This window comes from Armigeres subalbatus, chromosome 3, assembly GCF_024139115.2.
Source record: "Armigeres subalbatus isolate Guangzhou_Male chromosome 3, GZ_Asu_2, whole genome shotgun sequence".
In the NCBI taxonomy this organism is placed as follows: domain Eukaryota; kingdom Metazoa; phylum Arthropoda; class Insecta; order Diptera; family Culicidae; genus Armigeres; species Armigeres subalbatus.
This window is the reverse complement of record NC_085141.1, coordinates 14,445,739-14,471,013: the sequence shown is the minus strand read 5'-3', so window position 1 is coordinate 14,471,013 and position 25,275 is coordinate 14,445,739. Positions and strand designations below refer to the sequence as shown.

The 25,275-nt window shown below is 44.5% G+C and overlaps 2 protein-coding genes across 3 annotated transcripts; one reads left to right on the top strand and one right to left on the bottom strand.

The window, feature by feature from the left end:
* The first annotated feature begins 3,383 nt into the window (after positions 1 to 3,383).
* Positions 3,384 to 12,584, top strand: LOC134224613 (uncharacterized). The gene is made up of 4 exons (XM_062704024.1): positions 3,384 to 4,205; positions 4,279 to 4,497; positions 4,554 to 4,643; positions 11,992 to 12,584. The coding sequence occupies exons 1-4, from the start codon at positions 3,384 to 3,386 to the stop codon at positions 12,049 to 12,051; spliced, it is 1,191 nt and encodes a 396-aa protein (XP_062560008.1). The 3' UTR covers positions 12,052 to 12,584.
* Positions 12,585 to 15,025: 2,441 nt separating this feature from the next.
* On the bottom strand, positions 15,026 to 16,518 carry LOC134221297 (uncharacterized). Of its 2 annotated transcripts, XM_062700504.1 has the most exons (5): positions 15,719 to 16,518; positions 15,512 to 15,661; positions 15,376 to 15,444; positions 15,225 to 15,314; positions 15,026 to 15,158 (listed from the first exon to the last, which is right to left on the bottom strand). In XM_062700504.1, the coding sequence occupies exons 1-5, from the start codon at positions 16,460 to 16,462 to the stop codon at positions 15,099 to 15,101; spliced, it is 1,113 nt and encodes a 370-aa protein (XP_062556488.1). In that variant the 5' UTR covers positions 16,463 to 16,518; the 3' UTR covers positions 15,026 to 15,098. The 2 variants fall into 2 exon arrangements, with proteins under 2 accessions (XP_062556488.1, XP_062556486.1); XM_062700502.1 differs by having other exon boundaries at positions 15,512 to 16,518.
* Between the last annotated feature and the right edge of the window lie 8,757 nt (positions 16,519 to 25,275).

The window sequence follows — 25,275 nt, the reverse complement described above, 5'->3', positions numbered from 1 at the left end:
TGGACGAGAACAGTTTCCCTGGGAAGCTTACCAGACTGATCAAAGCAACGGTGGATGGTGTGCAAAACTGTGTGAAGATTTCGGGCGAACACTCCAGTTCGTTCGAATCGCGCCGGGGACTAAGACAAGGTGATGGACTTTCGTGCCTGTTGTTCAACATTGCGCTAGAAGGTGTCATGTGGAGAGCCGGGTGTAACAGCCGGGGTACGATTTTCAACAGATCCAGTCAATTTATTTGCTTCGCGGATGACATGGACATTGTCGGCCGAACATTTGCAAAGGTGGCAGAACTGTACACGCGCCTGAAACGTGAAGCAGCAAAAGTTGGACTGGTGGTGAATGCGTCAAAGACAAAGTACATGCTTGTGGGCGGAACCGAGCGCGACAGGGCCCGCCTGGGAAGCAGTGTTACGATAGACGGGGATACCTTCGAGGTGGTCGAGGAATTCGTCTACCTCGGATCCTTGCTAACGGCTGACAACAACGTTAGTCGCGAAATACGAAGGCGCATCATCTGTGGAAGTCGGGCCTACTACGGGCTCCAGAAGAAACTGCGGTCGAAAAAGATTCGCCACCGCACCAAATGTGTCATGTACAAGACGCTTATAAGACCGGTTGTCCTCTACGGACATGAAACATGGACAATGCTCGAGGAGGACTTGCAAGCACTCGGAGTATTCGAGAGAAGGGTGCTTAGGGTCATCTTTGGCGGTGTGCAAGAAGACGGTGTATGGCGGCGAATAATGAACCATGAGCTCGCTCAACTCTACGGCGAACCCAGTATCCAGAAGGTAGCTAAAGCCGGAAGGGTACGATGGGCAGGACATGTTGCAAGAATGTCGGACAGCAACCCTGCAAAGATGGTGTTCGCTTCCGATCCGGCAGGTACGAGACGGCGTGGAGCGCAGCGAGCGAGATGGGCAGACCAGGTGCAAAACGACTTGGCGAGCGTGGGGCGTATCCGAGGATGGAGAGATGCGGCCTCGAACCGTGTATTGTGGCGTCAAATTGTTGATTCAGTGTTATCTGTTTAGATGTAAAGTAAATAAATGAATGAATTTTAACTTTGTTTTCATTTACTTACATATGTACTAAACGAAATTTAGATTTCAAACTAATCAATCAGCTCTAAACTAACCGGTAAGTATTTTTAATTCTCAAACTTTTACAACTAATACGCACTTTACTTTTCAGGATATTTTCATTGTTTTCTTTTTCAGATTTCACAACGATCGTCTGCTGCTGTTATCTCGAAAGCATGGGCCGGCTCGCCCCCAACGTCATCAGATTTTAAACGCACTTCGTCGCAGGGTCGATGATGCTGCTACTCGCAGTGTGCCCAGCGGTAGTGGCAACACTGACGATAAGGACATTGCAAAAGTCATGATTGATCTAGTAGATACTTCGAAATGAACTCCAAAACCTTTTGGAGTACCATGAACACCTCGTATTCCAGAAAATTGGGTTTTATTATTCCTATTGGATATATTGAATATATGCCAAAGAAATGCACATTGTGGAAACCTTGTTTGATTGACCTGGTAGATACCTTAAGCTGAACTTGAGAACGTTTTAGAATACCTTGAACATCTCGAATTCAAGAAAATTGGGTCTGCATGGTGCGCATATGCTTATTGAACCAGGTTGGGTACATATCGTCGTTGAGGACGTTGCAAACAACCTTGGTTGTCCGGTAGATACTTTGGGTTGAGCTTGGGAACGTTTTGGAGTACCTTGAACATCACAAATTTGAAAAAAATGAGAAAATTTACATGATGCCCATGTGTCTATTGGTATAAGCCGATGATTGCATAAGCCTTGGTTGATCCGGTAGATACCGTGGGCTGAAATCGAGAATGTTTTTTGAAAACCTTGAACATCTCGTATTTTAAAATGACTAAACTTGATTTATTAAACAATATGGAATAGGATCCAAATATTTCAAATTCACCTGCATGCTGTCAGAAGCAAAATCTTCCCAAGGTTTTGGATATCTCGGTCTTCAGAGTATAGTCAAACTCGACCTCCTTTCTGAGTAGCCGACATCCCGATAAACATTTTTGCTGAAGAAATTGGGGACCTAGCTCACTTCTGTGAATTTTCACAGTCTAAAACGTTTGGCATATATGGCCCATCCATCCCGAAAGGATTACGGAGGTCAAATATTTGAAAATTTATTGTTATGTTATCAACGGATGCCACCTTATCTTAGGAAACGTCAATAAATTACGCCTCGCTTTTAATGGAAGGGAGAGGGTTTTTTAAAAGTGTGACTAATCATAACAACTTTTTGGAAATTTTATACAAAAATAATTACAAATATATACAAACATAATTTATGGGCGTTCCCTTAATGCACTCCTTACTTGCAAGGAACCTCAACCAGTCACCATTGATGATCATTATACATTTCCTATGCATAATAGCTTTGGTCTCTTTTCACTAAACCTTTCCTTCCACCAACATGTTCACGTGGTTCATGGATAGTCTATTAGTATTTAAAAATGTTAGAACCTGGGGTGGCATTGTGCATCTCGATTCGAACGTAATTCTCTCGAGTCGAACATGTTTGGCATTTGCTTCCATCGCTTCATAGCTTTTCAAGCTATGCAATTTGGCACGATAAGATGGAATCTTATTGTTCTCTGCCGCAACATAATTTATTGGCATGAATGATCATGTGGAGTAAATTCGATTGTACAATTTTGGTATAGATTTATCATATTAAAGCCCATTTTTCGTCATTGCAAAAAATAGCGTGTGCAACTCGTTGCAAAACTCGATTTTTCAGCACTCGTAGTATTTATCCAACTCGGCAAGCCTCGTTGGATAAACGTACAACTCGTGCTGAAAAAATCATCTTTTTGCAACTAGTTGCACAAACTACTATTTGAAAATGTAATTCAAATTTTCAAAAGTTTGTAAAATTGGTGTAATTTTTGCAATTCTCGTACTCCTTGGCTATCGTTTTCAGGCGTTAGTTACCTTTTGTTACGCAAGCTGGTGTGAATGTGCTGTCTCTTGCCTAATATTTTATGGAACGCTCCTTTTTCGTCTTGGGGTCTCCCATCGTGTTGGCTAAGCACGTTGATGAGGCAGTAGTTGAAGGCCTTCGATCCTCAGCTTGCACAGCCAATCAAACGTTGACGAATCTTACCTCGCACTGTAAATTAATCGTTTTCCAGCTCACACGTAGTGCTTTTGCTGCTGAGCTGAGAATGATTTGAAAACGATTGTTACATTACAAATTTTAATTTTGTAATGCATTTACACCTGACACCACCTAATAAGCTATTTATGTGATTCATCCAAAATGTATAAGCATTGTCCTCTTTTCCCATCTACCCTAATATTGGCAGTTCATCCACGCGTGCCTCTTCACTATGAAGCAAACAAAGTTGTTCCGGATACTTTTCCTGGCGACCTATACGCTACTGAAAATGTACGGATTTCTACCACTGAAATTCGATCGCAAATCGAATCGCTTTAGAGAAAGTGCCATATGTCTCTATTATTCCGTGTCTTTCCTGGTTATGTACATCTGGGGCATAGGCTGCGTATATCTCATCGCCATCCATGTCATACATCATGAAGAATCGCTGCATAACGTATTTATGCGATTTCAATTCGGTCTGAATTACTGTTTCCTGGTGGTTGCGATTGCGGTGATCATCGGTCGTAGAAATACGCTGAACCAGTTACTAAACACCTTAATACTATTGTTGGAAATGTCAGGATGTGGCTGCCATGTTCGAAACGATTATAAACTGTTGAAACGTTACAGCCGCAAAGTATTATTTGTGGATTTTATTTTGGAAATAATTATCTGCCTGAGCTATTATTTGACTGGACCAGATGAATTGATTGGCGTCTTGACCGGAGTGAACTTCTTTTTCATGTGGTCGATAGCAATATTCGCTAGTGGTTTCGTGTCGTTATGCTTTGTGGTGGCTCATATATATCGAATGATCAATTGGAGGATAGACAGAGCTATCCAAGTCTTATGTGATATTGAGAAAGAAACTCAAAATTTTAACTTACATCCCACTAAAAAGAAACTAATTTGTTTGCATGTTCTAAAAGAATTGAACGAACTGGCCTATTTACATAGGAATGTAAATTTGACTGTGAAGGGAATAGTTCACCTGGTTGATGGGCCTCTGCTTCTTACCTTCATATGGTATTTTTTGATTGTAACTTTTGGGGTTAGCATTTATCCAATTTTCCAATTTTATTCTGCAATTACTGGAGATTACTAAAATGAATTATCAATTTCAGGTTTTCTATTCATACACGGCTTTGGTGCACGATATCCGGAAAGGGCTAAGACCACCTCTTATGAAATATGCACATACGTTTGGTGTAGCTGCTTTTCATTGCTGCCAGTTTTATTACGTTGTGTCCAGTGCTGGCTTGCTGGTCAAGCGAGCTGAAAAAACAGGAGTACTGTTGAATCGACTGTACAAGTCTGAGGTAGACGAGAGAGTGCAACAAACGGTAGGTTAAGGAAATGATGTAAAAAAGAAGTTATGTATCTTAATTCAAAATTTCAGATAAACTTGTTTTCCTTAGAGCTGCTACATAACTCGTTTGCGTTGGAAAATTTGGGAATGTTCAAAATAAATTATAATCTAATGTATTCGGTAAGTAACGTCAAATTATTGAATCGGAATTACAGCTAGACACCAGTCAACGTGGATCATTTAGTGAAACAATAGCGGCCTCTAATGTTTTCTTTGATCTTGTTCATATCTAACTGACGTTTGGAAACAGGCAACAATACAAGGAGCTAGTCTTGCTAAGTCTAGCTCATTGGCAAATGGCAAGAATACACAAATATTTAGAGCTTTCTAGTCTTGTCTTCCCTCCTTAGACGTGCGGTAAGACGCGCGACTACAAAGCAAGACCATGCTGAGGGTGGCTGGGTTCGATTCCCGGTGCCGGTCTAGGTAATTTTCGGATTGGAAATTGTCTCGACTTCCTTGGGCATACAAGTATCTTCGTGTTAGCCCATGATATACGAATGCAAAAATGGTAACTTGGCTTAGAAACCTTGCAGTGAATAACTGTGGAAGTGCTTATGAACACAAAGCGGCGAGGCGGCTCTGTTCCAGTGTGGGGATGTAATGCCAATAAGAAGAAGAAGAAGAAGAAGAGGTCTTGTCTTCACTTGTCATAGTACGAATAAGTATTATCCCATTTATTGCCACCATGTGATTGTAACATTCTTCGTCTGCTTCTTTCTTTTATTGGCATTACATCCCCACTGGGACATTGCCGCCTACAGTGTTCAATCAGCACTTCGACAGTTATTAACTGAGAGATTTCTAAGTCAAGTTATCAATTTTTGCATTCGTCTATCATGAGGCTAACACGATGATACTTTCATGTCCAGGGATGTAGGAAAAATTTCCAACCCTTAAATTTTCTAGACCTTATATAATTTTCTTGTCTTATTTAAAGTGAAACGAAAATAATATCAGTACTAGTAATGATTCATGCAGAAGCTCCCCAAATTATTGTCGTAGAAGCACTCAACACAATACATTTGTCAAGCCAACACTTCCACGTGTCTGTAGTCTCAGGTGTGTAGTACACGCTCACATTGGAGGAGCGTGATGTCTGGCAGCTACACGCATTCTTTATCAGCAAATGTGATGATCAAGTAAAGGTTTTTGTGCTACTTGCGAGTCGACTCAGACCCGCTCAGACCCGACCGCATTGCGTAGGCAAGAGCACGCAACTCGAGTTCAGTTCAATAAAAGTTAATTGCCTATTTTCTGCGTATTGGACCACCCGACTTGGACATTAATTTACTATGTTCTGAAAACTCAAATGTGACTATGAATAATATACATGTTCTATTCTGAAGCTGTTTCCGTGGAGTGCATCCATCTAGTTTCTTCCCGTTATTACCTATCCTTATTACTGCCACTTTCAATGTTTGCGGAATAAACGAGTGTCAATTTCATGGGTTAGACACTCGCAAACAATTATTGCTACACATATTCTTCCGCTACAAACGAGAGAATCAAGCAGACTTCGTGTGAACTTCTTGTCAACTGGTCGGTCACTTTCTAAACACGACCACTTTGCGAAGGCTACACAGAAAAAATAAATGAAAACTAGGGTAAAACGTCCTATCGTTGTGGTATGTACTAATGTTGCGGAATTAAATGGAGAGTACTTAATTCGTCTTAGACGGTTGAATACATTCCACTAAAAGAGCTTTATATTATTTTATGGGGTTGCGGTAGTGTTAAAGTAGTCCATTCTGGATATGATAGCATTAAAAACAATTGTGGGTACGCTAAAACTAAAAATGAACAACTAGAACAGCTTTTGTTTGAAAAAAATCAGTTCAAAATGATGAAAAATCAACATGTTTCGTTAAAAATTTGAATCCTTCGAGCCTATTATTGCGGTAGTGCTAAGGTCCTATTGTTGCGGTATCGTTCTCCATAAGAATTACATGCAATGCCGCAACAAAAAAATCGCAACGATAGGCAACTGCGTCCTGTGGTAGTTTGTTTTTATTGTGATAAAAACAAAACAACATAAGTTCAGCACAATTGACGTAATATTTACGAAACTATAGTTAACGAGCATCCTATTCGACTACTACAATGAAGAAAATGACCAACAGGTAATTTTTGAAGAATTTATGAAATCAATTTTGTTTCAATCAGCGTGTAAAAAATAAATACGTGAAAAATTACACTATTCTGGGCGTGAATGGATCTTTGCCAACAAGTCCACCCTAAATGTATGCAATTTATATAGCATTATGTCAATTTCTATAACATAAATCATATAAAAAGTGACATAATGCAATAGAAATCGCATACATAAAGGCAATAATATCGTTTAAATTTACGCTCTTTCTGGCATTCCCTTTATGTGCATTACTTTCGTGTAAATTAAATCAACTTTTTCCATCTGTGTAGAACTCACCGTGGTAGATAAACGGCAAATTCACTCTCACTCATGGATGCTGGGGGTGCTCATGACCAACATAATAGAACTCCATCCTAAGCGGTTGCACGCTTTAGCCTGAACTGGGGCCCAGGTCAGATTCCTATCAACTTCCTTCATTTCTTTGTTATATGTTGGCGACCCGGCTCCACCCCAGTACCCCGAATGCCATTACCCCGAAGGCAACTACCCCGAATGCGACAGTACCCCGAATGGGCCAGTACTCCTAAAACATTTCGAATCTGTAGCTTTCCAGTATCATTTTACACACTCACTATATGTAAACATCGCGTTACTCACTCATTACTCACTCACTTCCACTTACTCACTCACTCACAAGCTCATTCTTACATACTCAATCACTCGCTCTTACTCATTCATTCACTCACTTTCACTCACTCACTCTTACTCACTCATTCTTACTCACTCACTCTTACTCGCTCACTCACTCTTACTCACTTACTCACTCACTCCCTCACTCTTAGTCACTTACTCACTCACTCACCCTTGCTCACTTACTCACTCTTAATCACTCGCTCACTCTTACTCATTTGCTCGCTCTGACTCACTCACTCACTCACTCTATTACGCACTCACTCTAACTTACTCACTTACTCTTACTCACTCACTAACTTTTACTCATTCGCTTACTGCCTCACTCACTTTTGCTCACTCACTCGCTCTTACTCAATCACTCACTTTTACCCATGCGCTCAGTTACTCTTACTTACTCGGGGGCAGCAGGGGCTTTGTCCAAGGGCTTGACGACCCCTCCCCATGGTCACTGCGAGTTAGACCGGGACCATCGTCCCTAACCCCTAATCCCAAGGCGTCAAGCGACCCGTGCCGAGGGGATGCATGGCCAGGGGGTGAAATAATAAGCTAGGCCTTTAACGGAGCCTGTGGGGTACCTGGGCACCCTCCACAGTAATTGTCCCTTACCGCGTTATGCTGGGCTCTGGCGTGGTGGACCTCTTTTCCCGAGCAACTCGTGGGACCAAAATGGAAAACCAAGTCAATTCTTCAATTAGTGGTAGTAGTGTAGGCGACAACCCCTTCGCAAGAGGTGGGTTGTTCAGGTCTCCGCCTAGGAGGCCAGAGGCAATAGTCGGCAGCTCAGTGCGCAGCGCCAGCGTGGGTCACTCAACCTTCCTCTCGGCTATAAAAACGCCGGAAGGGGTTATTGACGGCCCATGGCTTGTGAAGGCGATGAACCGCAAACGCGATGGGCTTTCGGCCTTCGAGGTGGCGACGGAACAGCTGGACGCCATCATCGATTTTGCGTCATCGAAGCATAATATCAGCAAGGACCTCAAGAGGAGCTTGCAGAAACTTCGAAAGTCGATGCTGGACGCCAAGCTGGAGAGGGCGGTCGGGACGGTTAAGTGTAAACCCGTGAAATCGGTGGAGTCGAGGTCTACCCAGACTGAGGCCCAATGATTCGCGGACTCGGGCAAGGTCGAGTCGACCGAAGGCGTGCCGGCTAAGACGGTGGTGCCAAAGTCTACCCAGACTGAGGCTCAAGTATTTGCGGGTACGTCGGGGGTGACTACTCCAACGGAGCAGACACAAAAACGGGGGAGACAGTCTCTAGGGGATGAGCTCCCTGGGACCGCTCCAAAACGCGGAGGGTTACTACCCCGAACAAGGGTAGTGGGGCTGGGAAGCTGAACCCCGGTCAAGTACCTCCATAACCGGGGGAGGAAGGACCTGGAAAGGTCCGTCCACTCAGGAAAGACGGTGATAAGGGGTTACGGCAGGCTGAAAGTTCTCAGCCGCACCAGACCAGGGAAATAGAGGGAATGACGCCTCCTGGACCCTGGTCAAGAACAAGAGGAAACCGAAGACGTCAAGGGCCGAAAAGAAGGCCCAGGCGAATGAGGGTAGCAAGAAGAATAGGGTAGGCGCCAATCGCTCCAGGGGCCCTAGTCATCACGGCGGACGAGGCTAAGTACTCGGACGTTTTGAAGGCGACGAGGAGTGACGTCAAGCTCGGTGAACTCGGCGCCGACGTACGTCGAATAAGACGTACCCGGATGGACTAGATGATCCTCGAGCTGAAGTGGGGCGTCTCGCAAAAGGGCGCCACCTACAAGAAGTTGGCGGAGGAAGTCCTAGCCGAGACGGTCAAGGTGAGGGCACTCACTACGGAGGTGAATCTAAGGGTTAAAGACCAGGACGAGATCACCGAAGTCGAAGAGCTCATTACGGCACTGCGGCGACAGTGTGAAGTGGAGACGCCCACCGCAGCCGTTCGGCTACGGAAAGGTCCGGCAGGGACGCAGGTAGCATTGGTTCGGCTATCTGCAGCGGACGCCTCCAAGGTAGTCAAGTAAGGGAGCGTCAAGGTGGGATGGTCGGTATGCCCTGTGGGCATATACGAGCAACCCGAAGTTTGCTTCAAGTGCCTGGAACCGGGGCACAAGCAATGGGACTGCAAAGGCCCTGACAGAAGCAATCTCTGCCGACGCTGCGGATTGGAGGGACCAATTGTTTGATTTGTTCCAGCAAAGCTGTGAACAGCAAGCACCCCATGGGGGGTTCGATGTGCCCGGCGTTTAAGCGTGCTGCAAAATCACAGTGCAGGTAACGCAGCTGGCTTGCTCTGCCTCGCCCAAGTGTTTGGTGTGCGCAGGTTTAGAGGAAACGGCGGAACACGTGTTGTTCGTGTGCTCACGTTTTCGCGCAATTCGTGACCACGTGCTTGCCACATGTGGTCTGGACACTACCCCGGACAACCTAGTTCGGAGGATGTGTAAAGATGAAGTTGGCTGGAACGCCGTTTTATCGGCTATCGCCCAAATCGTCTCGGAGCTACACAGAAGGTGGCGCGTGGACTCAATGATGGCTAGTTCAGGCGCAAATAAGAGGTGGTCCAAGGGATCGGAGTCGGCTTCATGGGTCATACCGGTGGTCATGCTCTGTGGTCGAACTCGATCCTTTTATCGAACAAGTGGCCGCGCGAAGAACAACATGGTATCGTCGCTTTCGCGGCGTCGGTCAACCGGGCGGGTTCCGAGCCCGAGGACGGAAAGGGGTCCTCGTCAAGGCTGGGGCAGGCGTAGGCACCGCGCCGGCAAGTCCCTCTGTGTGCTGGCGAATAGGCCCTATCGCAGAAAGGTCAATTTGGGGTGCACGCGGCATCATCATTCTTGATACCAGTCGTGCAGAGGGAAGCAGGCGCGAAGTCGACCCTTCCCACCTTCCGAGGACATAGGGCGTGGTAAGGCCACCTGGAAAGCCGGCAACGTGCTGGCACGATACCATAGTGTTCTTCTAAAAAAGCGAGTTACGATGTTCGCTGCTGCAAGGACACGCAGCTAACCTCGAGGGTGCGTTGTGCACTGGCTCCCCTTTGAAGCATTACTTTCTGGTTGTACCGAAGGGAATATGGGCTTGGCGGCAATGGAAACGGTTTAGCGTGTCGGGGATGTAGTCCTGCCTTCCTCGGTGATCCCTAACCCCGCACTTCCTGGTCAACCCAGGATGTCTGTTGAGCAGATTCCCCCTCCATTGCTTAGGAAGAAAAAAAAACTCGGTTACTCAGTTACTCACTCACTCTCTATTACTCACTCGCTCCACTCACTTACTCTGGCTCACACACTCACTCTTACTCATTCGCTCACTCACTATTACTCATTCACCCACTCTAAATCACTCACTCACTCTTACTCACTTTTACTTATTCACTCACTATTACTCATTGCTAACTCACTCACTCCTACTCACTCACTCTCTCTTACTCACTTAATCGGACTAACGCACTCACTAATTCAATCGTAGATTGAACCAAGAATTGGATCACGTTTTATCCGGAAACCGGTGCTTTTACTATATAGCGACCAAGAACCAACTTCAACCTTGATGCCTTTGTAGCCTTGCTGACGTGCACCGCTGTTAACCGCATTGGGTGCAGTTGACCTCCTCAATCGTCAAATCTGAAACATATGCAAGTTGGCAGCCATTACCGCTGGCGGAAAATTGAATACTTAGTTCAATACTGCTTTGAAACAGTTCCAGGTGAAGGGCAAACTATTTTTGATTCATATGAATTCTGAATAAACTATTATACACCCTTATTCTTGTTTACGTACGAACGCGCTTTCGAACGAAAGCTGATGCGCATTCTCGTTTACGCCAGCAAAATCAAATGGGAAAACGATTCGAACGAACTGCATTCGTTCGAAAGTTTCGTTCGTCCGTAAACAAGAATAGGGGTGATAGAGTATCATTTTTTCCACCGAAATGAAGTATAAACATGAAATAAGAATTTATTCGGGGTACTGGCTCATTCTGAGAAGTGTCCAATTCGGCATTCGGGGTAGTGGCCTTCGGGGTAATGACATTATGGGTAATGGAATTATGGGTAGTGTCAGTGTCATAGATTCTGGCGACCCACCTCCACTTATGCCATCGGTTCTGGTAGCATCGTCGATTCGAGATCCAGCGGTGATTTATAGAATGTAGACATTGTTTGATGAATACCTACTTGCAGTTTCTACGTGATCCTCGTTGATTACGATGAGGAACAGTAGCCGCGATGGAATACATTCTTGCCTCATTCCAGCGACTACCCGAATTGAATCAAATAAAGCTCCGTTATGCAGGACTCTACAGGTAAAAGCTTCGTACTGCGCTTATATGAGGCCGACGATTTTGTTCGGCATTCCCTTGGGTCTAAGGGTGCCCCACAGATTTTTGAAAGCCTGCTTGTTGCGGGGAGTCGTACCTACACTCAACCGGCGCGACAGTTCTGTATAATAGCCTACCAAAATCTGTATAAGAACTGGGCATATGCGAAATTGTTCTTTTCTTATACAAACATTGTATGAGACCTTACAATTTTGCAAGCTTTTCTAACAATATTTGTATGAGAGGACGAAGGATTCGCGGGTTTTCAACAGCACTAGTTTATGCCGTTTCCAACATTCAAAACAGTGTGCAAATGAACAGTAATTAATATGAAAATTATTTTAAGCTTTAAGTAATTAATAGGCATGTTTTCTCACATTTCAGGTGGCAGCCACGATAGCTACTTCTTTGATTGTGGTGATTCAATTCCAATTATCACACTGAATCGAATTTATTGGCGAAAAAGTGAACACAACAGTCCTAGGAGTCCTAGGATTCAACTACACAATAGTATAGCAAAATTGTAATTCTTGTAATTGTAATAATAAACGGAACTCATCGTGACTTGTCGGTATCATCGTAATTAATTGAAGACCATCAGCGGATCACACGATTAGCAAGTTATATTTGACAAATAATTCGGTAATTAGGTATTTGTCTCGATATTGAAAATGCATCAGTTCGCTTTTTAATTTCTGGAGTTAAGACTTACACATTAAACTGACACAGTATATAGCCCACAAAGATAATCAAATTATTTTAAGCAGTGAAAATAAAATTACTCTTCAGTTAGTAGAAATTATGGTTTTGGCCGATATGTTTAATTGTTGTCAGGGGGATTTTGTGAGACCAAACATTCTGAAACTTGACTGCAACATTATACGATGAAGAATAAATCTTCATGACAGGGTTTGACAAAGACATTAATAATATTTCCAATATTCGATTTTAAGTCAATTGAGAAAAAGGTAAACGTGAAGGATCAAAAGAACCTTCATTATAGCGGTAATAAGGCTGCATTTGGCAATCGTCGTCGCCGTCGAACGCAACTTGATGCGAGCCAATCGGATGAATATAAGTGACAAAAACTTGATTTTTTTTATGAATGGTTTAAAATTAGCATTTTTGTAATAAATTTAGAATCCATTGTCCGACCAAACTAATTTCCAAGCAATAGGACGGTATTCACCATCGAGTGCAACTTATGTTGAGCAGAAAATGTGCTTGTTCAACCCCACTCAATTGAGCGCTATTGCTAATGAAGCAAGTGTGTAGGAGCCGGATTTGTGGCATTGTACAAAAATACATATGAGAGAGTTAGTTCTGAAAATGTATTACGAGAGTTCGGCTACGTGCCCGGTGCTGGAATTTAGTTTCACCCGCTAAGCTGCGGAGGACGACGGAATTCCTTCGTAGCTTAGTAGGGAAAGCACCTGTCTAGCGTACTAGTTTCGTGGGATCAAACCCCACCGAAGGGAGCGGTTACCCTCTAATACTTTTTCCGAACAAAATCTATCACATGTTGTGCATATGCATAATCGAGTTTCCGACACACAAAAAGAATCATTTTGATTTAAAAAAAAACTTGTGTAGATAAGTAGCCTAACATTTTATTTACCATCAGACTAAGGCCGGAGTGGGCTGTGCTGCACATAAAAGACTTCTCCATTCAGCTCGGTTCATGGCTGCACTTCGCCAACCACGCAGTCTGCGGAGGGTCCGCAAGTCGTCCTCCACCTGATCGATCCACCTTGCCCGCACCTCGCCTTCTTGTTCCCGTCGGATCGTTGTCGAGAACCATTTTCACCGGATTACTGTCCGACATTCTGGCTACGTGCCCGGCCCACCGCAGTCTTCCGATTTTCGCGGTGTGAACGATGATGGTTCTCCCAACAGCTGATGCAACTCGTGGTTCATTCGCCTCCTCCACGTACCGTCCGCCATCTACAACCCACCATAGATGGTACGCAACACTTTCTTTTCGAAAACTCCCAGTGCGCGTTGGTCCTCCACGAGCATCGTCCAGGTCTCGTGTCCGTAGAGGACTACCGGTCTAATGAGCGTTTTGTAGATTGTCAGTTTGGTACGGCGGCGAACTCTATTCGATCGAAGCGTCTTGCGGAGTCCAAAGTACGTACGATTTCCAGCCACTATGCGTCTCCGAATTTCTCTGCTGGTATCGTTATCGGCGGTCACCAGTGAGCCCAAGTACACGAATTCTTCAACCACCTCGATTTCGTCACCACCGATAGAAACTCGTGGTGGGTGGCTCACATTGACCTCTCTTGAGCCTCTTCCTATCATGTACTTCGTCTTCGACGTGTTGATGACTAGTCCAATCCGTTTAGCTTCGCTTTTCAGTCTGATGTAGGCTTCCTCCATCCTCTCAAAGTTACGTGCCATGATATCAATGTCGTCGGCGAAACCAAATAACTGGACGGACTTCGTAAAAATCGTACCACTCGTGTCAATCCCTTCCCTTCGTATTACTCCCTCCAAAGCGATGTTGAATAGCAGACACGAAAGACCATCACCTTGCCGTAACCCTCTACGCGTTTCGAAGGGACTCGAGAATGCCCTGAAACTCGAACTACGCACATCACCCGATCCATCGTCGCCTTGATCAACCGTATCAGTTTATCCGGAAATCCGTTTTCGTGTATTAGCTGCCATAGCTGGTCCCGATCGATTGTATCATAAACGGCTTTGAAGTCGATAAATAGATGATGTGTGGGCACGTTGTATTCGCGGCATTTCTGCAATACCTGACGTATGGCGAAAACCTGGTTTGTGGTAGAGCGTTCACCCATAAATCCCGCCTGGTACTGCCCCACAAACTCTCTTGCAATTGGTGTTAGTCGACGGCACAAAATTTGGGAGAGTACCTTGTAGGCGGCGTTCAGCAATGTGATTGCGCGGTAGTTGCTACAATCCAGCTTATCGCTCTTTTGTAGATGGGACACACCTTCCATCCACTCCTGCGGCAGAACCTCATCCTCCCAAACCTTGGTAATCACCCAATGCAGCGCTCTAGCCAGTGCTTCACCACCGTGTTTAAACAGCTCTCCTGGTAGTTGGTCAACTCCAGGGGCTTTGTTGTTTTTCATCCGGCCGATCTCCTCCTCCTTTCCTGGAGATCCGGAGCCGGAAGTCGCATGTCCTGCGCGCGTGCTCCTAGGTTCATTACCATACCGCCACCGTTGTCTGCCATATCGCCATTCAGGTGCTCTTCGTAGTGCTGCCGCCACCTTTGGCGACTTTGGAGTAGCCTAACATGCCTAGTTTCTCAAAATTCTAGCTCTATATATTTAAAAGTTTTCAACATATTCCTGTGAATAATATGTAGGAAGCATTTTACAATATACTTCCTATGCTTCACCATGTTGAAATACAGTGATTTCACGCACACGTCCGTCGCTTCAAAGCAAATTGCTCCCTGTGATTACACGTTGATAGTATTTTAAGCGACTAAATGTGAATCAGAGCAGATTCTATTCCTTCAGTTGAATTTGAATCAGAACGATCAATTTTAATGCGATTACAGTAGCCATCTGGAAACATCAAATTAAAAGGATAATAAACGAATATCATAAGTTTCATGTTTTTGATAAACTTGCCGAGAACAATAAAGTGAAATCCAAAGCATAAAGTCCGAATAAAGACACATTTGGCTTGTTCGTCGATAGTACAGCACTAAACGATTCAATCTATGGATACAAAATTAAGATTCAGATTTGGTGTAGCTTTTTATTCAAGTTTTGCGTTTACCTTTCTAGTAACACTATCTGCTACATCCGTCTCGAAAAATTCATTCAAATGTATTATAGTTTTCTCTCCCTGTGAACAAAGAATATCTCAAGTTAGTTAGTAAATAATGTTTTATATCAACAATGTATTAACGTACACGTTTCTTGGCCAATTCTGCCGCAGATACTAAATAGATGATGTGTACTATTTCGAATAATAAATAAAGTATAGAGTTTATATATCGATGAATATTGATGGAAAACTCATTTTTAAGTTCCAGTATGGCCGATACATAGACAAAGTATGTCTGCAATGAAAAATCTTTTTCAAAATCATTTACTGCCACGAAATACAGAGAAATGACCCTTGAAATTATCACCAAAAACTGATTCAAATTGATCAGCGCCAATGGTACTCCATAAACACGGCAGATGCCCAGAATGAACTCTGTAACCCGACAGTGTAATTTATCGAGAACAGTCAAATTTCGCAACGCATTCTCAAAAACTTGTTGCTTCAATGTTTCATTTTTAACATATTCCAAAGCACAAAGTTCTCCGATGGTGATCCGTAGCTGCCAATTGATTGAACGATACAGATGCGCTGCCATGTATAAACTAAGTAGACAAGCATTCGATACCTGAGCCATCATGAACACTACGTAGACGTTCATAGCTCGTTCCAACAAAGGCACCGGATCGTGCTCAATGTTGAAATGAAAATTAACAGCAAATAGCATGCACATAAAAATGTCCACAAAGACTATTTTGAAGAATCCATAAACGGCGAGTTTTCTATCAATCCAAGTGGGGATATTGAAGGGCTTCAGTTCGTCCAAAATAAACCAAACCGTGTTACCAAGAACAATCAAATTCTTGTGGTTGAACCAAGTAGAAATGTAGCCCATTAGAATGACGCCGAATCGAATGACGAATTCACAATAAATCAAATGGCGAACGATGTCCATCAGTGGGTACGATATCAACGTCACGATCCTGTAGGAGCTATAGCCAATGGCAACGATTGAACAAAGACCAGCCGTTACAGACCAAAGCAATCGAAATTCACACCACTCGAAACGATTTCCGGCAAAACGAACCGGAAGCATCCCACAAAAGTATGCCCCGCAGAAAATGTAGGCTACCGCCAAGCGAAGTATCGTCTGTCGAGAAAGATCCATTCTCTGGTACTGAGTTGAAATCAGTCCGTGTTACCAGGTGCAAACCTGCTCTAAATAAATAATGCACTCATTGACTGCAGTTGGCAGTTGATATTTAGCTTCCGTAATTCGTCTAATTTATCAGTTATTGCGTCTTTCAGAAACGAAAGTGGACCTATCGCTATCTACTGTTGCACAGAATAGACATACATATTAAAATATCATCTAGTCGGCTGCACTATCCGCGTAGGTAATTATTATAATGATCGTCTCAGCGTGTAATACAAATTTTAAACATCTACAAATACTGCTTCTACCATCCTGTTAATCGCAGCGGAACAAATTCAAAAAACCTTGCGGCGACCTTCAACGCCCAGGATTTGCCATTCTATCGGTGATTGACCCTTATACAACTTGACAAAATATGTAACTAGAAAACGTAAATTTTGGGATAACTTAAATATGTTGTAACTCTGTCATTTATCATCCGATATTGACAATTTAGACATGCCAGAACTGGAAATTTAATGATGGTTTCACGGCATGTGCAACTACGATACGACTACGGCCATCGGATTCCGGAGATATTCCGGGTTTTCAGAAAATAGGTTCTGAACATATTTGCGGTAAATTTTAGAATAAGTTCTGGTTTGAAGGTTATAAAATAGACCATTAACGACTCGGCCGATTTCATGACTTTTCAGTCATTCGACGGTTCCATTTTTATACTTCAGGAAGCGACGTATGAATATAGAATGGATCATTGACGACTGTGAATCTTTATCTAGCTATCTTCATTGGAAGCAGGGTAATTCCGTTCGAGTAGTGCTCGTGTAGGCATGTGGTGCGGATTACCCTTACAATCCTGTATTCAGGATTCAAGATTTTATTTATCCTTCTTTATTGCAAACAGCTTCTCAACTAATCAGATCGCAATTCTTGTTATGGTTTTCACGGGAATGGAGGAACCTTCACCGTGACAACACGTGCTTTTTGGGATGGACCATATGACTTGTGCTAATAGCCTGGTCGCCTGGTCGTACCCTTCCGGCTTGAGCTACCTTCTGGATACTGGGTTCGCCATAGAGTTGGGCGAGCTCGTGGTTCATCCTTCGCCGCCACACACCGTCTTCTTGCACACCGCCAAAGATGGTCCTAAGCACCCGTCTCTCGAATACTCCGAGAGCTTGCAAGTCCTCCTCGAGCATTGTCCATGTTTCGTGTCCGTAGAGGACTAACGGTTTTATTAGCGTCTTGTAGGGTAAAACGTCCTATCGTTGTGGTATGTCCTAATGTTGCGGTAGTATTAAAATAGTCCATTCTGGATAGAATAGCAGTAAAAACAATTGTGGATACGCTAAAACTAGTCGAATTAACGACTAGAACAGCTTTTGTTTGACAAAATTCCGTTCAAAATTATGAAATATCAATATTTTTTATTAAAAATTTGAATCCTTTGAGCCTATCATTGCGGTAGTGCTAAGGTCCTATTGTTGTGGTATCGATTTCCATAAGAACTACATGCAATACCGCAACAATAGGACTGACCTTGAAAAAATGTCGCAACGATAGGCAACTGCGTCCTATTATTGCGGTAGTTTGTTTTTATTGTGATAAAACAAAACAACATAAGTTAAGCACAATTGACGTAATATTTACGAAACTATAGTTAACGAGCAACCTATTCGACTACTGCAACGTGAAAAAGACCAACAGGTAATTTTTAAAGAATTTTTGAAATCAGTTTTGTTTTGACACGGTGCTTAACCCCTCCATAATAGGTCGTTTTACCCTACATAACACATTTGGTGCGGTGGGGAATCTTTTTTTACCGCAGTTTCTTCTGGAGCCCGTTGATGCGCCTTCGTATTTCACGACTAACATTGTTATCAGCCGTTAGCAAGGATCCAAGGTAGACGAATTTCTCGACAACCTCGAAGGTATCCCCGTCTATCGTAACACAGCTTCCCAGGCGAGCCCTGTCGCACTGGGTTCAGCCCACAAGCATGTACTTTGTCTTCCATGCATTCACCACCAGTCCAACTTTTGCTGCTTCACGTTTCAGGCGAGTGTACAGTTCTGCCACCTTTGCAAATGTTCGGCACAATGTCCATGTCATCCGCGAAACAAATAAATTGACTGGATCTGTTGAAAATTGTACCCCGTCCTTTACACCCGGCTTTCCGCTTGACACCTTCTAGCGCAATGTTGAACAACAGGCAGCACCTTGTCTTAGTCCCCGGCGCGATTCGAACGAACTAGAGTGTCAGTCTGGTAAGCTTCCCAGGGAAGCTGTTGTCGAGCGGCCATCAACGAAGCCGGCTTGATAATTTCCCACGAACTCATTCACTAACGGTGACATACGTCGGAAGATGATCTCCATAGTAACATTTTGGTTTTATACAGGTTTTATAACACTGGTACAGTAAATTATGGTCTTCAAGGGCGTTACAAAACTTAAAATGTTACTTGGGCTGGGATATCACTTTGTAGGCGGCATGAAGGATGGTGATCGCTCGAAAGATCTCACACTCCAGCTTGTCGCCTTTCTTGAAGATGGGGCTCATAACCATTTCCTTCCACTCCTCCTGTAGCTGTTCAGTTTCCCAGATTCTGACTTTCAATTTGTGCAGGCAAGTGGCTAGCTTTTCCGGGCCCATCTTGGTGAGCTCAGCTCGGACACCATCCTAACCAGCTGCTCTATTAGTCTTTAGCTGTTGGGTGGCATCTTTAACATCTCTCAAGGTGGGGGCTGGCTTGCTTCCATCGTCCGCTGAACTGACGTAGTCATCTCCTTCGCTGCCTTGACTTTCAGCGCCATTCAGATGTTCCTCGTAGTGCTGCTTCCACCTTTCGATCACCACACGTTCGTCCGTCAAGATGCTCCCATCCTTATCCCTGCACATTTCGGCTCGCGGCACGAAGCCTTTACGGGATGCGTTGAGCTTCTGATAGAACTTGCGTGTTTCTTGAGAACGGAACAGCTGTTCCATCTCCTCGCACTCTCAATAATTAAGCTGTTTGAAAGAAAAATCTTGATGTAAATGATATTTCATATTATTAAAAAAAAAAATTTTATCTGATGAGCAATTCGGTTTTTGCATTGAGCATTCAACCCTTTTCTTCTTTGTTGGCATTGCATCCCCTATTATATAACCATAACCGCCCTGCAGCTTCACTCACTCACTTCTTCCTCGCTCGCTTTAGCCTTGACCTGGACCCAGGTCAGATTCCTATCGACTTCCTATTTATAACTATTTATAAATTTAGATTTCAAAACAAAGCAACATTCCCATCATGACTGCTTGTATTTGACAGGTGACCGAGAACCCGCTACATTTTCATTTGGTCTCTTGAAAATGCAACTGTTTTCGCTTCCACATGACGATCTCGAAAACTACCAGTACTTGCTGATACTGCCGCTAACCGCAAGTCGAGCACATCTGTATATGGGGCTCCATATACAGATGTGCTCGACTTGCGATTAGCGGCAGGATAGGGCTGGGTATGTTTCTGCTGCGATGTCCTGCCGGATTTCAACTTCATTTCATCACTATACTTTCGTAATGTGTGCCCACCTCCATTTACGTTCTCAAATTTATGTTAACATCGATTTTTGATGACATCGTCGATGGAGCTCAGCATTCGTGATCCAGTTGAAAGGCTACTAGGATCGAATTATAAAACGTAGACATCGTTTGATGAATACTTGCAGTTTCTGCATGATCTCTGCACAGATTTCACATTTAAGTTGAATATTCGAAATTTGGTGCGTTGATTCATCTGATTGGATCTCCATATCTTTCGTGACCCTAGTCTTCTTAATCCTTTCGACCTTCTCCACTGCTTGTCCGCCTACCGTAAAGTTGGAGGGGTTGTTCGTGTTGACATCTAACAATTTGGTCTTGTTAACATTGATGGTGAGACCCACCGTAAAGGAGCGTTCGGCCAGGTCGTTAAGCTTACTCTGCATATCAGAGCACCGTTGCGCTAGTAGAGCAATATCACCAGCTAAAATCGAAGTCGGTTAGAGGTAATAGGCTACCAGAGCAGCGAGATACACGGTCATTTTCACCCACCATGGTCTAGTCAATTACGATGAGGGACAGTAGCGGAGATAGAATACATCGGGCATCGTACTGCGTTGCGATGAAGCCGACGATTTTTTCGGAACTCCCTTGTGTCTAAGTGGTTTAAGGGCGCCCTACAAATTTTCGTGATTCAGACGATCGAAAGCTTTTTCGTAGTCAATGAATACCAGAGGGCTGCGAAATGGTGAATTGACATCCGGGAAGGGGCGCCTAACATAGCTCTGGTCCTCACAAGTTCCAATACTCACGCTTCCACGGGTCTTCCGATGACAATTGACTGCCAGCTAAGGGTTGCGTACTTAGCTGGTAGTGCAGCCTGGGCACTGTTGTCCTTCTGACATCAGCTAGAGTGAGAGGGTGCGTCCTGTGGGGTCTGCCTAGGATGTGGTGGGGTTCGACAGTGGGCTCTGTTGAACTCCTATAAAAAGCTGCATGTGTCCCCAAGCAGGCCCTATCAAAGCGACCGTGTGCCGCTCAAAGCGCACTATCCTAGTCCTGATGTTGGGTGGGACTTTAAACAAATTTGACCCGACTGACCGAGCGTCTGTTCACCAAGGAGGTGCGGCTCCAACAACGTCTGTTCTGGCATCCAGCGGCTGAGTATGAAATGCTATTCCCCGGAAGCTATACCTAAGATGGCAGCCCCATCCCGGTGGATAGGGAACCTTGGGCCAACAACCTACTTTTCCCGAAACATCAATTTGTTCGAGAATCCGATAATGAAAGAATACGGACTGATTTTACGGCGACGACTCTTAGCGCGAAACAACGGACACGAATAGGAACATGGAACGTTTTAACCCTAGCCCAGCAGGGTAAATTGGCACAACTTGCCAATGAGGCACGCCGCATGAAGTTTGAGATCCTGGGACTGAGTGAAGTCCGTTGGCCAAACTTTGGAGAACACAGAACGCCGTCGGGACAAGTTCTGCTATACTCTGGTTTACGAAGTGAACATGCTCCCCGACATCGCGGAGTTGGCTTCCTACTAAGCGCTCAGGCACACTCTGCGCTTATGAAGTGGGAACCTATAAGTGAAAGGATAATCGTTGCCAGATTTAGAACACGGGTCCGAAACCTTACTATAATCCAATGTTATGCGCCAACCGATGCTGCCGATCTGCAAGACAAAGAGAACTTCTACAGTCAACTCAATGCCGTCGTAGATGGAATTCCGAAGGGTGATATCAATATCTGTTTGGGCGACTTCAATGCGAAGATCAGATCCGACAACTCGAACCATGAGCGCATTATGGGACGCCATGGTCTCGGAGAAATGAGCGAAAACGGAGAGCTGTTCGTAGAATTTTGTGGTAATAACGACATTGTGATCGGGGGATCGCTCTTCCCTCATCGACCGGTTCACAAGGTCACGTGGGTCTCCCGTGACGGCTTTACAGAAAATCAAATCGACCACATCTGCATCAGCCGAAAATGGAAACGGAGCCTTCTTGATGTACGGAATAAACGTAGTGCCGATATCGCGTCTGATCATCACCTCCTCATCGGCGAAATACGCCTGCGCATTGCGCGGATTCGTCGGCAGGAGGAAAAAGTTGGACGACGATTCAACACACGCCGACTGGAAGATGTCACGGTGAAACGGTCCTTCGTTGAAGAACTGGAGACGCGTGCTGCAGATATTCCGGAAGGTGGCAGCGTGGAAGACCAATGGACCGCCATCAAGAATGCCTTCATCACCACCAGCGAGAACAATCTGGGCGAACTACGCACCCAGAGAAAACAATGGATTACCGATGAGACCTGGAGAAAGATAGAGGAGCGAAGAGAAGCCAAAGCCGCGATAGAGCGATCGAAAACCAGAGGAGCCAAAGTCTTAGCCCGTCAACGATACTCGGCTCTTGAGAAGGAAGTAAAACGCTCATGTCGACGGGACAAGCGAGCGTGGGCAGACTCTCTGGCCGACGAAGGAGAGAGAGCCGTCGCAACCGGGGACATTCGCCTCCTCTACGATATCTCACGACGCTTAAGCGGGGCGAAGATGAATGCAACGATGCCTGTGAAAGACGCGAATGATCAGTTATTGACCGACCCAACTGACCAGCTGAAACGCTGGTTCGAGCACTTCAAACAACTTTTTCAAGTGCCAGCCAGGCCATCACCACCTCGGCATGATCTGCCTAGGATCCGACGTATAACACGCGTCAATACCGAAGCTCCATCACTGCTAGAGATTCAAATAGCCATCCAAAGCATGAAATCGAATAAAGCCCCAGGGGTCGACCGCATATCAGCCGAGATGCTCAAAGCTGACCCCATGACATCCGCTCAACTACTGCATCGTTTATTTCGTAATATCTGGGACACCGCAACTTTCCCGGTCGACTGGATGCAAGGTATCTTAGTGAAGGTGCCCAAAAAGGGTGACCTGACTGTATGCAATAACTGGCGAGGCATTATGTTGCTGTGTACCGTTCTCAAAGTTCTGTGCAAAATTATCCTAGCCCGGATTCAGGAGAAGATCGATGCGACTCTCCGGCGGCAGCAAGCCGGATTCCGTGCCGGAAGATCCTGTGTGGACCATATTGTCACGCTCCACATCATTCTGGAGCATTCATTGACTACGAAAAAGCTTTCGACCGTCTCAATCACGAAAATATGTGGGGCGCTGAGACGCAAGGGAGTTCCTGGGAAAATCATCGGCCTCATCGAGGCACAGTACGAGGCCTTCTCGTGTAGAGTGCTGCACAATGGGGTCTTGTCCGACCCTATCCGGGTCGTAGCTGGTGTGAGGCAAGGATGTATTCTATCACCGTTACTGTTCCTCATCGTAATCGACGAGATTCTGGTAGATGCGAATGACCGTGCTGTTATGGCAGCCTATAACCATGGAGCACCTAAATGACTTCGAATTGGCGGAATTGGCGCAACGGCGCTCTGATATACAGAGCAAGCTCAACGACCTTGCCGAGCGCTGCTCTTCGGCAGGTTTAGTCATCAACGTCAACAAAACCAAATCGTTGGATGTAAACACGGTGACTCCTTCCAGTTTCACAGTAGCCGGGCAACCAGTGGAGAATGTTGAAAGCTTCCAATATCTTGGTAGCCAAATGGCGTCAGACGGCGGTACCAAGATCGACATAGGCGCACGGATAAAGAAATCAAGGGCTGCCTTTGCGAGTTTAAGAAATATCTGGAAAAACAGGCAGATAAGTGAACGCACCAAAATACGAATTTTCAACTCTAACGTGAAATCTGTGCTGTTATACGCTAGCGAAACATGGTGTGTATCAGTGGAGAACACTCAACGGCTGCAGGTGTTCAGTAACAGATGCCTGCGGTATATGATTCGGGCCTGGTGGCCTCACAACTGGATCTCAAACAACGAGCTCCATCGTCGTTGTCACCAGAGGCCGATAGCAACAGAAATTCGGGATCGGACGTGGGGCTGGGTCGGCCACACTCTACGTAGGGGCGGAAACGAAATCTGTAAACAAGCATTAGACTGGAACCCAGCGGGACATCGCAGCAGAGGCAGACCCAGAGGCTCATGGCGGCGAAGCCTCAATAAAGAAATAAAAGAAGTCGACCGAAGTCTAACCTGGCAACAGGTTAAAGCGATAGCCGGGCAACGCTCAGGATGGAGATCTTTCAAGTCGGCCCTTTGCACCACCGGAGGTGTACAGGACCCATAAGTAAGTAAGTTGTGAAAGCTAAAACAGATACATTTTCATTTTCAAGAGACCAAATGAAAATGTAGCCGTCTGCCAGTCACCTGTCACATTACAAGCAGTCATGATCGTCATGATAGGAATGCTGCTTTGTTTTTAAATCTTAATTTCCAAAAAGTTTTAATAGATCTGCGCAAATAACGATGACTAGTCGATAAAATGATTGTATTGTTTTTGATTTTCGAGTTAGAAGTAACATTATTGAAAAAAACAGCTTGTTTACATTAGTTTGTACACGGAAGAAAAAAAGTACCCAAAATTTAGTATTTTTAAACTTACTTTTGAGTTATTTTTTCTCTTCTCTTTCATCCGCTCTTTCTTTTGTTGATAAGAAAATTATTTTGAGCTTTTTAGTGGAATGTTTTCACCTGTCATAAGACGAGTTTGAACAATCCCATTGAATTCCACCACTTAATTGTATCCTGACAGATACGTATTTCGACCTCAACAGTAAGGCCGTCTTCAGTGTCTTGTACTTGACTCACTTGTCGACTTGTCGAGTCAAGTACAAGACACTGAAGACGGCCTTACTGTTGAGGTCGAAATACGTATCTGTCAGGATACAATTAAGTGGTGGAATTCAATGGGATTTTTCTTTTGTTGTCAAAACCAAAAGAGCCAAACAATCCAACGACGCCAGTTCAATACGGGAAGCCAATTTTGAGTTTTATTACCTGAGGTCGAAATTGAGTGAATTAAACTTACATTTGGGTAAATAAATTTTCCGTGGGGTACTTTTTTAACATGGGAGTAAAGGCAAACTACTTCGACCCTACTTACTCAATTTTGGCTTCCCGTACGGATGTTCGAGGTTGGGTGAATTAAACTCACTATTGGGTAGTTTATTTCTTCCGTGTAAATATCGCGTGACCTCTCTCAATGAAAATGAAAATCTCAGTACTGCCGGAGAGCTAGATAAGAGCAATATTAATGCAAACTGACCACAATTCTAGGCGGGGCTAATTTGGTCCTAGGTGGG